The 15,160-nt window shown below is 52.4% G+C and overlaps 1 protein-coding gene across 1 annotated transcript in view; it reads left to right on the top strand.

Moving 5' to 3' along the window:
- Window positions 1–3,117: 3,117 nt before the first annotated feature.
- The window catches only part of LOC149858202 (phosphatidylinositol 3,4,5-trisphosphate 5-phosphatase 2A-like), a 27,851-nt gene continuing 15,808 nt past the window's right edge, over window positions 3,118–15,160 (top strand). Inside the window, exons 1-11 of the mRNA XM_090059865.1 lie at window positions 3,118–3,441; window positions 3,892–4,487; window positions 8,559–8,622; window positions 9,783–9,921; window positions 10,123–10,270; window positions 10,755–10,895; window positions 11,899–11,986; window positions 12,646–12,732; window positions 13,792–13,905; window positions 14,438–14,552; window positions 15,039–15,145. Of these exons, the coding sequence (XP_089915991.1) occupies window positions 4,351–4,487; window positions 8,559–8,622; window positions 9,783–9,921; window positions 10,123–10,270; window positions 10,755–10,895; window positions 11,899–11,986; window positions 12,646–12,732; window positions 13,792–13,905; window positions 14,438–14,552; window positions 15,039–15,145 (1,140 nt within the window). The 5' untranslated portion in view covers window positions 3,118–3,441; window positions 3,892–4,350. The remainder of the gene's footprint in view (window positions 3,442–3,891; window positions 4,488–8,558; window positions 8,623–9,782; window positions 9,922–10,122; window positions 10,271–10,754; window positions 10,896–11,898; window positions 11,987–12,645; window positions 12,733–13,791; window positions 13,906–14,437; window positions 14,553–15,038; window positions 15,146–15,160) is intronic.

The following is a 15,160-nucleotide window of genomic DNA, read 5'->3' as shown; positions in this document are numbered from 1 at the left end:
TGATATGTTGAAACCAGAGTTGTGTGGGAGGCTATGCTGGGTTTGGTAGAAGTGACATCAAGATGCAGCCCCATGGAGATGCAAACTGAGAGCACAAGCACCACCATCCCCCCAGCCCACCTCATGGCCTGGGGGCTATGACACCTCCTGGCTACATGGGTGATAGGTCTAAGTTTTCCAAACCTCAAGAATATTCTCACCAAGCTGTTGTGATCCCAGGCACAGGCCTTGTCCCCTAGTGGCTATGGTCAGGTCACACACCTGGAGAGGAGGGCAAAGGACTCTTGGCTGGAGTAATCAAGCTAAGAGTCCAAAAAACAGAGTCAAGCACCTCTTGAAGACTAGAAACCAAAGTCACAGACAGCTACAAATCTGTAAAAAAACAAGCAGGCAGTGGTCTTCTATCTTGAAGCTTAGCTGTAGGCAATGGAGCAATGGGGCCCAGCTGGGTCCAGTCAGAATCAGGCTGCTCCTGGCAAGCCTTCAGGTGGCAGGTGACCCACCCCTACAGTGGGGCCTTTGTTGACACCCAGTGGCAGCAATAGTTACTTTTCCTAATATGCATAAGGCACAAAGGCTACTAAAACGGTTCCTGGACCACGTGCTCCAGTCTTTCAGTGATTTCACTCATGCCTCTTCTGTATTTGCTCCCTGTGAAGTCAGCAAGTGAGTGCTGGCCGGGATATACACAGACATGCACGTCTGAGTCACAGGAATGAGTTCATGCCAGAAATGCTCTTGCACTCATCCAGCGAAGGATCTGAAATAAAGCCATGTCCTTTCCCTGACCTATCACAGCTCAACAAGATACTGAGATAGTGAAGGTGTCTGCATGCTCCCCATGTTTTGCCTCACGGGGAAGCCCTGGGACCCCAAATCCCTTGGGCTGCAGGCTTGCTGGCTCCCTTGGGTCATGTTCCCCTGCCTTCAGGGGCTGGGGCAGGAAGTGGAAGATGGAGGAAATCCCAGCAGTAGTAACAGAAGCAACAGGGGAGCCTGGAATGCGTATACACGTCTAAGTCAACTTATGTTAAGCCACATCAGCGTGTACACACGTATAGCTTCTTGACATGGTGGCAATCATTTTGTGAGCCCTCCCTTGCAGTGGCCCGTGGCCAATGTTAAGCTAAGTCAACTTAGCATACACATGTACCTGAAGTCAACTTTGAGTCAACTTAACGCACCTTAAGATAATACACCTCAGAGGTAAATTATCAACTCTGCTCCATATATGTGTGCATGCTCTGGCAGTTAAATTGCCTTTAAAAAGTTAAGTCAAGTTAACTGTCAAAAAGTTGGTATGTGTATATGCACTCCTGGAGTCCATGAGTTTACTCCTTGTGGCTGGATGTGGTCCATGGGGCATTGGTTGGACAGCCCTGAGGAAACAGCAGCATCTTTCAGATATTATAAAAGCCTTAGTCTGTCTGAATGTCTGTCTGTCCATAGCGCTTTATTCACACTCTGATTGACTGACAAGCAGCCAATCAGAGTTTGAACAAGGGTTTGAACAGGAGCTGGCGTGCAGTGGAGCATTACCATGATGGTGGGGGCGCAGGGGGGGGCAAGGCCTCACCCTGCTCCCTGGAGGCAGGAGGCAACCGAGTGGATGGAACAGGGGGGCAAGGTCAGCAGTGCTAGCCTCACCCCCCCGCCCTGCTCCTTGCAGGGAACAGGGTTGGGATGCCACTGGAGGGGCGAGGCCACCAGCGCTGGCCTCGGTCTGCTCTTCCCCCTTCCGTTGTCACCACCTGCAGGGCCCAACGCAACGGTGGTGGGAGGAATAGTGGGCGCGCTGTGGCGGTGGCAGCAGGGGCAGGGGAAGAGTGGGCCCGGCCCAACATGGCAGCAGCTGGGGGAGGGGAGGAGTGGACCTCCTCCTCCATATCACCCTCTCTCCCGCGTCACCCCCAAGCCTTCTCCTCCTGTTTTCCCGCCACCGTTGGGGCGGCTGCAGCCTGCTGCTCCCCCTGCCGTGACGGTCTGGCTTCTCCCCATCCTCGGGCCCAGTCCCCCCCTGCATTGGGCCCAGCCGGCTCCTCCCCTCCCCCCACTGCTGGGCGGTGAGGGGAAGGCAGGGATGGGCCTGGACCCCAAGCAGTAGGAGGGAAGGGGGGAGCAGGCCTGGATGCAGGGGGGGACACGGGGCTCCATCCTGGCCCCCCCATCATTCTTGATGGCAATTGGCTAGTTGTCTAATAAAGTTAGGGTCCTCCCCACCAAAGGTAAGCCCCAGCCCTGGTCTTGTTTTTTCTGAAGCACAGGAACATGGCTCCCCTACTTCTATTTCATGGGTCATCTCCTGAGCTGGAATTGATAGAGCTGCACCAAAGCTGGATAATTAGCTCTGTATCTCAGCACCAAGCAAACCCAGCTATTTTAGTACCATGAAGATGCAGTGCCAGGTGAACACAGATATGTTGCTAACTAGTGCAGATGCAGTACCAGATGAACATGGATATGCTGCTTCTAACCTGAGACGTAACTGTGGGGTGCCTCTGGGGAAAAGAAAAAGATCATATTCATGCACTGTGCTGAAATGAATTAGCTCTGCCTCCCAGCCCAGCTAATTTGCCCACCTGCACCCTGCACAAGGGTCACTACAGTAGCCTGAACCAGAACGGAGGCAAAGCACTGCTGGTTCTGGGGGGCTATGCTGCACCCAGGACTCTGCCCCAGGTTTTACTCCCTGAACGGTGGGCACGCTCTGTAGGCACTGTCAGGGGTTTAGCATGGGACAAGAGAGAGGGGGAAGATTGAGGAGAAAGGAGATGAAGCGTCGCAAAGTGAAGGCTGGCTGTTGGGAAACACTTCCTGGCAGCAAAACTTATCAGGCTGTGGAATCATCTCCCCAGGGGAAGGGCTGGAGCCGTGAGGCCTTTGGAGCTATGCTGGAGAAAATATTAGGCAATGCACAATAGGAACCAATCCTGGTCTGGCCCTGGGCGCGGAGCTGGATGATCTAATTGGCCTTTTTACCCCTCTGATGCTGTGAAGCGAAAGCTTGGACACTGGCCAGGTGTTGGCAGCTGACCCCTGGCGGGAAGGAGGCTCTGACTCCCCACAGGAGGTTGTGCTGTGTACCAGACTGTAATCTGAGGCACTGGAGCTGTGAGAAGGAGCTAGCCCACAGGAGAGGCAGCATGTGAGTGCTGTACCCACATGACCATGCTGGCTTCCTCCAGCCGAGCAGCTGAGCCACTGCTGCAGAGAGACTGAACTTGGGGGAGGGGGAGCAAGGAGGCTCGTCCTGACAGCTGAAGGAAGGAAAGTGCTGAGAAGAAGGAAGAGGAGTGAGAGGAAGAGAGCCAGGCAGTGTGGAGACAGAGGCCAGCCAGGTCCAGCTGTACTAGGAGCAAGACAGAGGAACCGTCTGGGAAGCAGCTCTTCCCTGTACAGCCTAGCAGATGGGTACTGCCTCTTGTGCCCCACAGGACACTGGTAAACAGCTTCTGGAGAGGGGATGTTTCTGGGCCTGGGGGACGGGAGAGCCGGACCTGGTTTGGAGCCTCCTATCTTTCTCTGCGTCCCGCTGTGACACAACAGGTTGGAACGTGGCAGCGGCGGGGGTGGGGGTTTGCTGGCCAGAGGGTAGGGGCTGAGATTAGGGGTGCGGGGAGTAGCAACCAAAGAGGAATTGAAACCATCGTCTGTACGTCTGTCATTCTGCTCAGCTAGCAGCACCCGGGGCAGAACTGCAGCCTGCTACTAGAGCTCGGTTTGCTTTCTGGGACACACAGGAGTCATTCGCCCCGGGGACTCTGGACAGCGTCTGGGAGGCACAGCTCCCCGGACAGTCAGGGAATCCCAGGCTGAAATTCATCTCCCCCGTCACAAGGGGATGGAGATCCCAGTTGCTGACCTGCCCTTTTTTGTCTTTGCCTTCCCCAGTTCACTCCCTCTTCTGTGTGGCGAACCCACTGGAATGATCTGAGATGAAGTGTGCCCCAGTGATCTGGACTACTCAGCAACCTTCAGCCCCAGTCAGCTCTGCATGGACCCAGCTACGTGGGGAGTGTTTTTCTGCTCTAGACTGTGTTGGTTCATCTGGGCATGCAGACCCAAGGCTGTGCCACCTAATGAGTGGAACAGATGAGTCAGAGACCACATGTAGGACAGACAGATCGGTGGCTAGTACAGATCTCTTCTGATCTTCAGCCTTGCACTGACCCAAAGATAAGGATCCTTCTCATCTGACAGATACTCGCTTCCTCTCTACTGAACTATACTGAACATCTTGATCTGACAAGTGGGCCTGATCTGCTGTCCCAGAGCCCCTACATCAGCAGAACCCTGATGTCTGGCTTGATTTGGGAGACACCTTGCAGTCAGGCCTGGCTGGTTTAGAGGATGACAGCGGCAAATTGGTATCATCGGGACATCAGCCGAGTTGTGGCTGAGGATTTGCTGGCCAAAGCTGGAAAGGACGGGTGCTTCCTGGTGCGGGACAGCGAGTCTGTGTCTGGGGCATATGCCCTTTGCCTGCTGTAAGTAACTCATCTCACTGCTCCACTCTGTATCTCTCTCTGTCTCATCCTATTACCTTTTCACCATCCCCTTCTGGTTGCTCACAAATCTGCTTGCTCAGCCCAAAAGATCTGCTTCTGAGCCTAAGTGTCTGGTGCTCAGAGAGAGGAGCAAACTAGGCCTTGCTTCCTGGAGCTCTCCTCTTCCTCTGAGGCGGGTGGCAGTCCTCAAATCCCCTTTTGCCTTCAACAGTGCACCTAGGCTCCTTGGTTCTCTCCTGGAGAGGTCAGTGAGATATAATGACTGGGAGGTGCACTTTCCTGTGGACCACCAAATCCTAGGTGGTAGGCCTCAAGTACACACAGCACTGTAAGCATCTGATCACAGTATCTTCAGATTGCCTTTGCACCATGATGGTGACTAATGCTACCAAGGGGCACTGACAACCCTCCAAACCCAGCATGGACATTAACCAAGTGGGTTACCAGGGCCAGACCAGGATTGGTTCCTATTGTACATTGTCTAATATTTTCTCCAGCGTAGCTCCAACGGCCTCACGGCTCTGGCCCTTCCCCTGGGGAGATGATTCCACAGCCTGACAAGTGTTGCTGCCAGGAAGTGTTGCATCCCTTTGTTACAGATAGAGAAAGCAGGAGCCAGAGAGGTGAAATGACTTGGCCTAAAACACAGATTAGGATGGTAGCTGAGTTAGACCCCAGAGTTCTTGATTTTCATCCTGTGCCTTAGGCCTGGATCTCGCATAGCTGCATCAGTGGAATGATCAATGACATTTTCTACTTGAGTAACTACATGACCAGACCTCAAGATAGTCCTGGCTACACCAGGAGCTGTCTTCAGGGTTCCCCTCCACTGTTGAGCCTTAGTCTCCCCTTCCTGGGTAGTGGCCAAGGGAAAGGTACCCATCAAGCCTGTCCTCTTTCAGAAAGAAGAAGGTCCTGTCTGCAGTAAGGCATAGAGTGAAGGTGGGCTTTTGGATTTATGGAGTGAGATATGTGAAGAGTGGCCTTTGAGGGGGAAAACCCCTTTTATCTACACGATCATATAACCCCTCTGAGCTTGTTGGCCCCTGCTACCCAAATCTTACTGTGGGAATAAAAATGACGGGTGCTGTGGAGCTCAAGCAACATTTTTTCCAGCTATTTAGTTCGCCTAATAAAAGATATCACGTCTACCCAAAGACCAACAAAGCTACAACCAACAACCATGGAGCTCAAGTGCCGTTCTGCTCCAGTAAAGTCTGGGTACAAATGGCATTACAGCATCCTGTGTGGATTGCCTCTTAACAAGAGCAGGCTAGCTCAGTTTACGAGCAAAAAGTTGATTTGTTTCCTGTGCACCACATTCACCCTGGGATCAGAGAACTGAATCTGGCCCCTTCTGGATTTGCATCAGTACAGGGTCTACTGCTAACTACGTCATTAGGAAGTGCATGAGTGGTCTCAGAGCTACTGTGGAGCCAGCTCCCCCTGTCTGGTTGTATTGGCTCCTGCTAGATTTACTGAAGAATACAAAGAAAACTGCTTAGCAGCTGAAGTCAGCAGATATGGCCCTTGTATTCCTGGGGCTCAGATGGAGTGAGTCACGTGGGGACATTTTGGTGTAGTCACTCTTCTTATCATAACCATGGTTTAAAATGAACGCTTGAGATACGCCAGTCTGCACATGGGCAAGGGGACTACATCAGCTGGGGCTCGGGAGGTGAGGGTGGATGGTACAGGGAGTTCAGGCCTGGCCCAGCCTGGAGGTGGGAAGGTGGCCTGAGCTCTGTATTGGGATGTCATGGCTAAACTATGCCCTGTATCAGGCTGGCCAGCGCTGGCCAAGTGTTTGTATTCACATGTCTGATCTTATTTCGGATTTACCTAAACAGGGTTAAAACCTCTGAGTGGAGTGCACCTCCTCAAGGTGCTTGGAGCAGGCTGGTGTCCCTTTGTGCTGTTAGAGACTGAACTGCTGAGTTAATCCAGCCTCCAACCCAAGCGACACGTCTGCAGAACTCGGGGAAAGCCCAGCTAGTAGTCAGCATGCTGAAAGAATATGGCACTGTTCCTTTAAGAGGCTTGGAAGGATGCCCCCCAGTTTCCGATGATTTTCCTGGCCCAGGGCATGGTGCAAATTATAAACACATGCTGCTGAGGAGAGTGGGAGGTGCAGAGTGGGCTGAGGATTTAACCCATGAGCCCCCTCATGCCCTGAGGGGGTTAGCTCCTCCTGAATGCTTTTACTCGCTGAAGCCCTTGCCATATCTGTAAGGGTCAGTCTTGTATCACAGTCAGAGGTGTGACTACAGCTTCTAACCTGCCAGCCTGGTACTGCAAGCAGCAGAGTTGTGCTGGCACAGCCACAAGCCAGCAGCGTGCAAGAGAGAGCATTTAAATCCAGCTTGGGTTTGTCATCCTCTGCAACACAGACATACCCCGAGTGGCTGTGGTGAGCACGAATTCCCAGAAAGCAATCCTCTCGTGCTCACCCAGACCTCAGCTGAGAAATCCTAGACTGGTTAATTCATACATGAATAGGATTCATGATGCCTACAAGGAGTCCTGTGCCATGGTACAGCACCAGAGCTGCCACCTCACCTGGGCTTGGTGCTATTGGCATGCATAGACTTGCACCAGATATAACCAGAATGACCTTATCTGCTGGTTTCAGGTGACTCAGAGTTGGAGTCTTGATCTGGAACATGTGCTTCTGCCGCCCCTGTTGAGTTTAACAAAGCACTGACGATGACTCAGACCCAAACAAGAATCCAGAACTGGAATCACTCAGAATCTGTGGCCCCTCCTGAAGCCTTTGCTCATAGAGCTTGGCCTACATAGGTGGTGGAAGGGTGAGGCTAATGTGGCTTAACCCCTCCAAACTAGGTCAGCGACAGCGACTCCAGCACCACTGCCAATGCAGCAGTGTCCTTGCCATGCATGCCTCTGCTGCCACGCGCGCAGCACCAGTGCAAGCCAGCCCCAGAATGGCCCTGCGGGAGGGAGGGATGGGGTCAAGCAGGCGTGCTCTGCACCACCCTGCCCCCCGCAAATATTTTCTAGTGCCTATCACTTGAGAAGGGAGGGATGGAGACTGTCACTCCACACCAGCAGATCAAGACTTCAGTCAGAGGGCTTGTGTGGGGGTTCTCTGGGGTCTAGCCATGGTCTAGGCAAGTTTCAAGGGGGCAGCAAGTGGGGCTTCCTGTGATATAACCTGATTTGAGGTCAGAGCTCAAGTTGATATTGTATTTCTCTGGGGTCTAGCCATGGTCTAGGCAAGTTTCAAGGGGGCAGCAAGTGGGGCTTCCTGTGATATAACCTGGTTTGAGGTCAGAGCTCAAGTTGATATTGTATTTCCGGGGTTAGACACTTGTTTCTTAAAGCCTTTTTGCCCAAGGTGATGCTCTCAAAACTGCTTGGCAGTGCCGTATCAATGAAGTTTGGCACCTGGGACAAAGCCTGCAGTGGCAACCAGCCCTCACTCCACACATAGATCTCACAGATCTGGGGGGCACACATCCCCCCCATGCTTGCCTGGGAGTGCACGCAACAGTGGGCACTGCCTTCCCCCAACCCTGTGTCCCACAAATGAGATGCTCGTGGCTCCATCCCGTGCCCTGCCCCAGCACCTATTGGTGAACCTTCACTTTGGCACTTGAGGCAGTGGCCCCGCTTGCCCCCTCCGCCCTTTGCTACAGCACTGCTGTTTGGCCGCAGTTCCTCTTTTACCGCAGCTCTGGGGATCATAGACTGAGTGTCCCCAGACAGGACCAAACCTGGTCATTCTTTATTTGCACAGTGGTCGTGGCTAGCTGCCCTTGCATCAGAGCCTAGCACAAAGATGGTCCCTTCCCCAAAGGGATCAGAATCTCCACAAAGAAGACAGAGGGTTGGAGAGAAAAACTAGTTTTTTCATTGTCCTTAAGATAATTTTTTTTCCAGACTCTTCTAAGCCTATCTGAGTTCCCAGGTGCTGCTGCAAGCCCTCTGGTGGGCTCTGGGTTAGTCCTTTCATTGCTGGCCCCACCTGCTTGTGAGACCCACAGGGCTAGAAATGCAGTATTGATGCCTTGTTCTGTGTCTTTGCAGGTTCCAGCGACACGTGCACACCTACAGGATCCTGCCTGATGAGGAAGGGTTGCTCTCTGTGCAGGTGGGTGAAGCAGGGTCTCTGACCCACCCCACTAACTAGTCACGCTGTTTCTTGCCTCTGTCTATGTTGCCCTTCTCCATGGCACTTAGCAGTGGTGATCGCTGGCTCATTAATTCTGTTAGATGTGAGATTTGAGGTTTGTACAGGAAAGGACCAGTGGATTTTGCCGCCAGCTTTAGCTCCATTGACATAGCAACAGCATTATCTGGAGATGGGTTAGGTGAAGTCTATGCTTCCTTGCTGGGAGCCACAAGCTTGCACAGTGGTTTTGTTTTTGCATGCATTGCTTGCAAACTACAGAGCCCACAGGATATGTTCTTTGCACAGACATCAGACGGCACAGCCCTAGATGACTGACTAAGCACAGCTATAGGCTCAGTGAGAGCATGGGAGCACAGCTCACCAACCATTTCACAGAGAGGCTGCCTGAATTTCACATGGAGGTTGCCTGAACACAGAACTGTCAAGCACACAAGGGTTATGCTAACAAAGCATCTTCCCCACACAGTCCAACCCCTGCTGCTTTCCTTCATATTCCACTGGTGGCTGACTAAATACAGGATCCTTTCTCCCTTTCTGTCCTCAACTACTGGGTCACATTGGGGTCTAGCTCTCAGAAACAGCACCCAAAGCACAGAGGTATATGCCTCTCAAAGCCCTGAGCAGTTCTGTCCTTCCTTCATTTTCCTCATCTCTCCATTTCTTCCCACAGTCCTTTCAGTGACACCAGCCTTATGTCCTTCTTCTGTCCTCACCCCCTCTGGCAGTGATGGTTCCCAATGGCCTCCGCATCCCAAAGCCCCTCCCTGTTCACTCAAATCCCCCATAAGGACATTTTTTCAGCACAGCCCTTCTATTCTGACTCTGGTAAGGCAAAACCCCTTTCCTGCTCAGCATGGCAAAAAGGAAAGGAGATGGATTTCTGTTAGTCTTATGTTCTAAGCAGGCATTTTCCCCTGGCTCCCATGGGCCTCCGGGTCTGTAAGTTCCTTGGGACAGGAGCCATCTTCCATTACATCTTGAGAGAATCCAGGTTCACCTAACAGAGAGATGTGAGCTGTTCCTGTTCTTCTGGCTGCAAGTTGCCTTGTATATCCAGAGGCTATAACAGGCCCCTGTAGTAGGAAGTGTCAGAGAAATGTTCACTTTTCTTTTCTTAGACCATCCAGGGCATCCAGGCTAAATGCTTCCGCACACTGACTGATCTAATAAGCACCTACCAGCAGCCCAACAATGGCCTGGTGACCCCTCTGCTTTACCCTGTGAATAGAGTGCGGGAGCCAGCAGATGAGGACTCTGGTGAGCTTGTGGGAAGGGGCTGTACTGAGGGAGGAAACATGAAGTGAACTGGGGAGGGGAATGATGTGGGGACAGGTGGAAGGTGCAGAAATGTGTCAGTTCTGACACTTACAGGGGCAGAAGCATGGCACTGAAGGCTGGGCTCAAGTCTAGGGGACAGGGAAGTTTCCTCTATATGATGCTATGCCTCTGTGTTTGCAGATGGTGAAGATGGCAGAGCCTTCTATCCTCCGAGCTTGGCCTCCCACAGTGGGGCAGGCACAGGCAGTGGGTGGGCCACAACTCAGCCCAACAAGATGCAGATCTCTCAGCAGCTGCATCTGAGGCTGCAGGAGCAGGTGCACAGCAGGTACCTCCCACCACCCCACACCTTTCATGAAACAGCTACCAAATGTTTGATGCTGGAAGGGCCAGAGGCTGATGGAGCCAACTGGTCTGTGCATGTGGGGGATGGGGTGGGAACACTGCCTCTTCTCTTTCTGGCTATGACAAGTGGGAACTGTCTCAGTATGAATGGGACAGGCACGTACAAACAGACAACTCACCTGAAGGGGACAATATGGAGCTGAGTAAGGGTGACTTTACCTGCAGCATCCACCTTTGCCCCATTTTCTTCAGCACCCCTCTTGCTCAGTGCTTCAGTCATCATGAGACTGTGCAACTAGGAGTGACTAACAGCTAGATGTGTCCTTCCTCTGAGGTTTTTGGTATCTGTTGCCTGCCTTATAATTGGTGGCTTGCAACTGACTGCAGCCATGCTGGAGGGCACAGGAAACAGGTGCATGAGCAGGAAAAGCACTTGCACTTTTGTCCCACCCTTCCCTCCGTTGCAGCCCAGCCAGTGATTTCATGGGGTTCATGGCCGAGTATCTCAACCACCACCTGCAGCTGGACCTGGAGGCCCTGCGGAATGGGAACCTGCAGCTGCGACACCTGAGCATGGCCTTAGTGACTGCCTGCCGGGGGCTACACAGGTGAGTGATGGGGGGAAATCAACCCAGGGAATGACAAACAAGCTTGCTGGTGCCCTGGGCAGGCCTGCTCCTCCCCATCTGTTCTCTAAGATGGCAGTTTCTATGTCTCACATCAGGGCCTCCCAGCTCTCCTGTGCTGAGTACAGATGGTGTCTCCTGCTTTCAACCCTGTTTGGTTGCCTTTCTTGTTGAGACAGAAAGCTCTGTGGGAGAAGGCCGTCTGTTCAGTGCCTCTGTTGAGGGCTGGGCCGGTTCCAGGAAACACAGTGCCTAGAAGTGGCTGACCTCCAAGCTTTCTGCTAGGCCTTTGTGTGAACCCTGGGGGAATATGATTCCCTGAGCCCACCCCTGGGCTAGGAATCCACCCCCCCTAGGAAGGTCTCTTGCTGTTCACCTGCTACCCCAGATTTCAGCCCCAACACTTAGTGACAGTCCTGTGAAGAGTCTCAGTGAAATATAAACCTTTAAATATAAGGGTCTGGGAGAGATGTGTTATCCTGTGAATGGGCTGATGCTAGGAAGGCTTGAAGTATAGCAGGAGATCCTGCTAGGGGAGTGCACTGACCTGAGGCATGTGAACTAATTGCACAGCATATCCCCAGTTCCTACCAATGAGGGAGCATCCTTTCCATATATATTTTAGCTGCAAGGAACTGTAGTGGAGTCTCTTGCTGGGACCCTGTAAGGGTCTCATCACATCCCCAGGGTGAGATGCTTATCACACCCCCCGGGGATATGCTGGCTTAACTCCATCCTGACCCTTCCCCTGCTGAAGTTGTGTCAGCTTTGCTGCATTCTGCACTGGAAGGGGCTTGCTCCTGACCTTACTATCTGATGGCAGCTCTCATGAGTCAGACCAAGGGGCTTGGGTCTCTCCCTGGGGTGCCCGTCCAACTAGTTCATATGTCCAGTTGGCCTATCAAGAACATGTGCCAGGGGAGCCTTAGTGACAGGCTCCTTGAGCTACGCAGGACCCCCCACCCTATGCCACTTCTCTCTGCAGTGAAATCGACTTCACGCTGGCTGGCTTAGAAACACTGGCCAAGGTGTTTGACTCTCCAGCTTCTCCTCAGAGTCCTGTGAGAGAGCAGGTGAGCCACCGACTTCTGCTACAGAAGGCACCTCACTGGAGGTGTCACATACAAATCTCTGCCTGCCCTGTGGGCAGGGACCAGTTGGTCACTTGGGGTTTCATTTGGTATGGGTTTCACCCATATGTGCACTGGCAAGAGACTCCACACTCCCTTCCTGGAGCAAGGCCCACCTGGTTGCATGCCGTCATGACCTAGTACTGGAGAGATTTCCTGTACAGTGGGATGAGTATAAGGGAGTCCTGCTGAAGAGCTTCTTGCATGAAGGTCACAAATGCACAGGGTACTGGAGAGGGAGAATGTTTAAAATTGCAAGATATTACAGCTGAACTGACCCAGAAATCTCTCTACTGCCCAGTCTCCAAGCACCAGAATCCCTCCCACTTCCTATCAGTGCACCCCTACCCTGCTTGCAGCTTCCCGTACAAGTTTCCTCCAAAGGGATGGTGCTGATTATGCTGAACTCTGGAGCCATATGTGCTTGTTATGGAGGGAACTGTATCCAGACCTCCCCAGCTCCTTTTCTAGAGGCTCACAGGAGGCTATTGTTCAACATATTGGCCTAACCCTGGCCAAGACCCTGGAGGCATTGATCCCAATTGATCTGTCTTTGCTTGCTTAGAAGCCCTAAACCTCAGGATTTGTCTCTGACTTTTCAGGGTCTCCTGGCCAGTGATCCAGACCTGGAACTGCTCCTCAACAAGATCTCAACTGTCAACCATCTGCTCTCTTCTCTGGAGAAGAAGGTGGCTGGTGTTTCTACTCCCAGCACACATTGCTAAGGATGGGCAGGTCACTCTGCAAAGGGGCACACGTTTGTTTCACTGCCATCGTGGCCTGTGAACAGTGGGTCACAGATTCATTGCCACAAAACATGGGAAAAAAAGTAGAGATTAGGTTTCCATTGAAATATGCCAACAAAACAATTTTCAAGGTCCCATTGGAAGTGAATGTAAATACAACAGCTGCAGAAGAAACACCCCTTTGTAAATCCTTCCATGAAGAGTAGGAGAATTACTAGTGGCAGCCTTCACTAAAGAAGTCCCCACTCTGTAGACCAGCATAAGCTCCTTAAACTAAAGCAAATTTGTATGCTAAATTCAATTCCCAGGCATAGCAAGCTGCTGCTAGGCTGAGCTCTCCAACATGAGAGAGATCACTGTAAGAAATGAGTGTTCACTTTAAGAAGAGTGGGGGCTTCTCCCTAGACTGGACTGGATTTGTCACTGCTGGATAATGCTTTATAGTTCCACAACCCCATTTCAGCTAGTTCACTCCTGCCCTGTCTCCCAGCATATATAACCAGTATATTAAGCCTTTCACAGACCACCCTCTTGCCCCTAGAGGAATGATATTCTGCTGATCATTGCTTGGGTTCTTCACATTAATGACACCAGCACTATCTACCCCAGACATGCCAGATTGTGACAGTTGCTGAGTAGACTTGGCACAGAGTGGGAGGCAACTTACCACAAACAATTCAGCAAATCAGTGAGTGGCAGAACCCAGGAGTCCTTGGTAAGAAACCTGAGTACCAGTCGTCTTCTCTGACCACTGGGTGGCACTGCCTTCATTTTAATGTCTTTAGGAAAGTGCAGTGAGTTGTGCCCCACAAACTTCTCCTGGCCATAGTGGGACATCCCAGATGTTCCCTCCAGACAGGAACATGTGGCATCTCCTGTGTCTATCACACCCTGATCATCTAGTTGGGGCATCTGGATTTTAACCCTTACATTGTGCTTTTATGTCACTCACCAGGTGTCTCTGACTTGCTGCCAGCCTTTCACTGTCTCTCTCCCCAATAGGTGCTGAAGTCTCTGCAGGAGACAGTGTCCAGGCACAATCTGGCACTTCCCAGCATGGCTGTAGCCCAGACCCAGTCCCCAGCTGCCAAGCCCATGGCTGTCCAGAGCTTTGAGGTAAGGGAGGCCCCTGAGGTTTGGGGAGCCCTTCTGCCTTGCTCACATCCTGGCTGGGAGCTTTGATGGGGCTTTTCCTAAATGAATGGTAAGCTGAGGTGGGCAGGGCCAGCTCAGGCAAGTGGACAAGGCATAGGGACTGGCTCTGGAGGAGAGGTAACTGGAGGTGTGATTTCCACCTTCTCCTGCAGGCAGATGAGAGGACCAGCCTGGGGGAAGGGTGTGGTGTAGGGTAGGACTCATCTTCCCTCATGATGGGCGGGAGAAACTAGTGTAGAAAGAGCTAGTTTGCATCTCCCACAGCATCTTGGGATTCAGATATGGGCAGAGGGAGTCAGCAACAATGACAGCACTTGTCTAGTGAGCTCCAGGAGTATTGCGCCCTTCAGGGAGAGGAGCTCATGCTCATCCATCCCTGGAGATTCAAACAAAGGGTCATGCATGCTCTGTAGCTGCCCAGGCAGTGGAAGGTCTGATGCATGCAGACTAGAGCTGTGTCCTGCCCCTAGTAACCTGGCTTCCCATACCACAGGTTAAAGTGGGCAAACTGCAGAAGGCGACGCTGACAGTAGATGTGGAGGCGGGGACTGTGGCCATTATGAAGAGAGGCAGCAGCTCTCCAGAGGAGACCATCACTCAGGACAAAAGTAGGAAAAAAATCTCCACCCCATGGGTTTGGCTGAGGCCTTGGGAGCTGGTGGGGCAAGTAGTGCAGTTTCCATGACAGGCCCCTGAAAGAGGTAGCAGGGAGAGGCCAGGAGTCCTTCATGCTTTACAGGTAGGGCACGTCATCCCCAAGGGTGCCTGGCTAAAGCCAGCATGATGAGCTCCTGCTTCTGGCGTTATCTGCAGAACAGTGACCCACCAGGATACAGGGAAGTAAGCCAGACCCCACCAGATGCTCATGTGTGCAACTCAGTGAGCTCCATGCCGGCTGTCTCCATGCTTCCCTGCAGTGTCATTCCCTGGGGGTGTGAGGGGTGGCTGTGTCCATACCCCTCAATGCTAGGCTTTGCAGCAGCTGCTTCACTGCCTCTTCCACCCTCACAGTGCCCTTCCTGAGGTGCGTATTGGCTGTGCCTTGGGGGCTTGCACTATACCATGTCTCCCTGACCTGGTGTGGCTGTCTTCAGTCTTGCAGCTGATTAAATACCAGAGCATGCAGACCAAAGTGAGGCTGGTGTACGACAGGGAGCAGCACCGAAACCTCATCAGGGACTTCCTCTTCCAGAATGCACGGGTGAGCGAACACCCC

This window comes from Crocodylus siamensis, chromosome 8 (assembly GCF_052110815.1).
Source record: "Crocodylus siamensis isolate JL-2025a chromosome 8, ASM5211081v1, whole genome shotgun sequence".
NCBI lineage: Eukaryota > Metazoa > Chordata > Crocodylia > Crocodylidae > Crocodylus > Crocodylus siamensis.
This window is presented reverse-complemented; position numbering and strand designations above follow the sequence as displayed.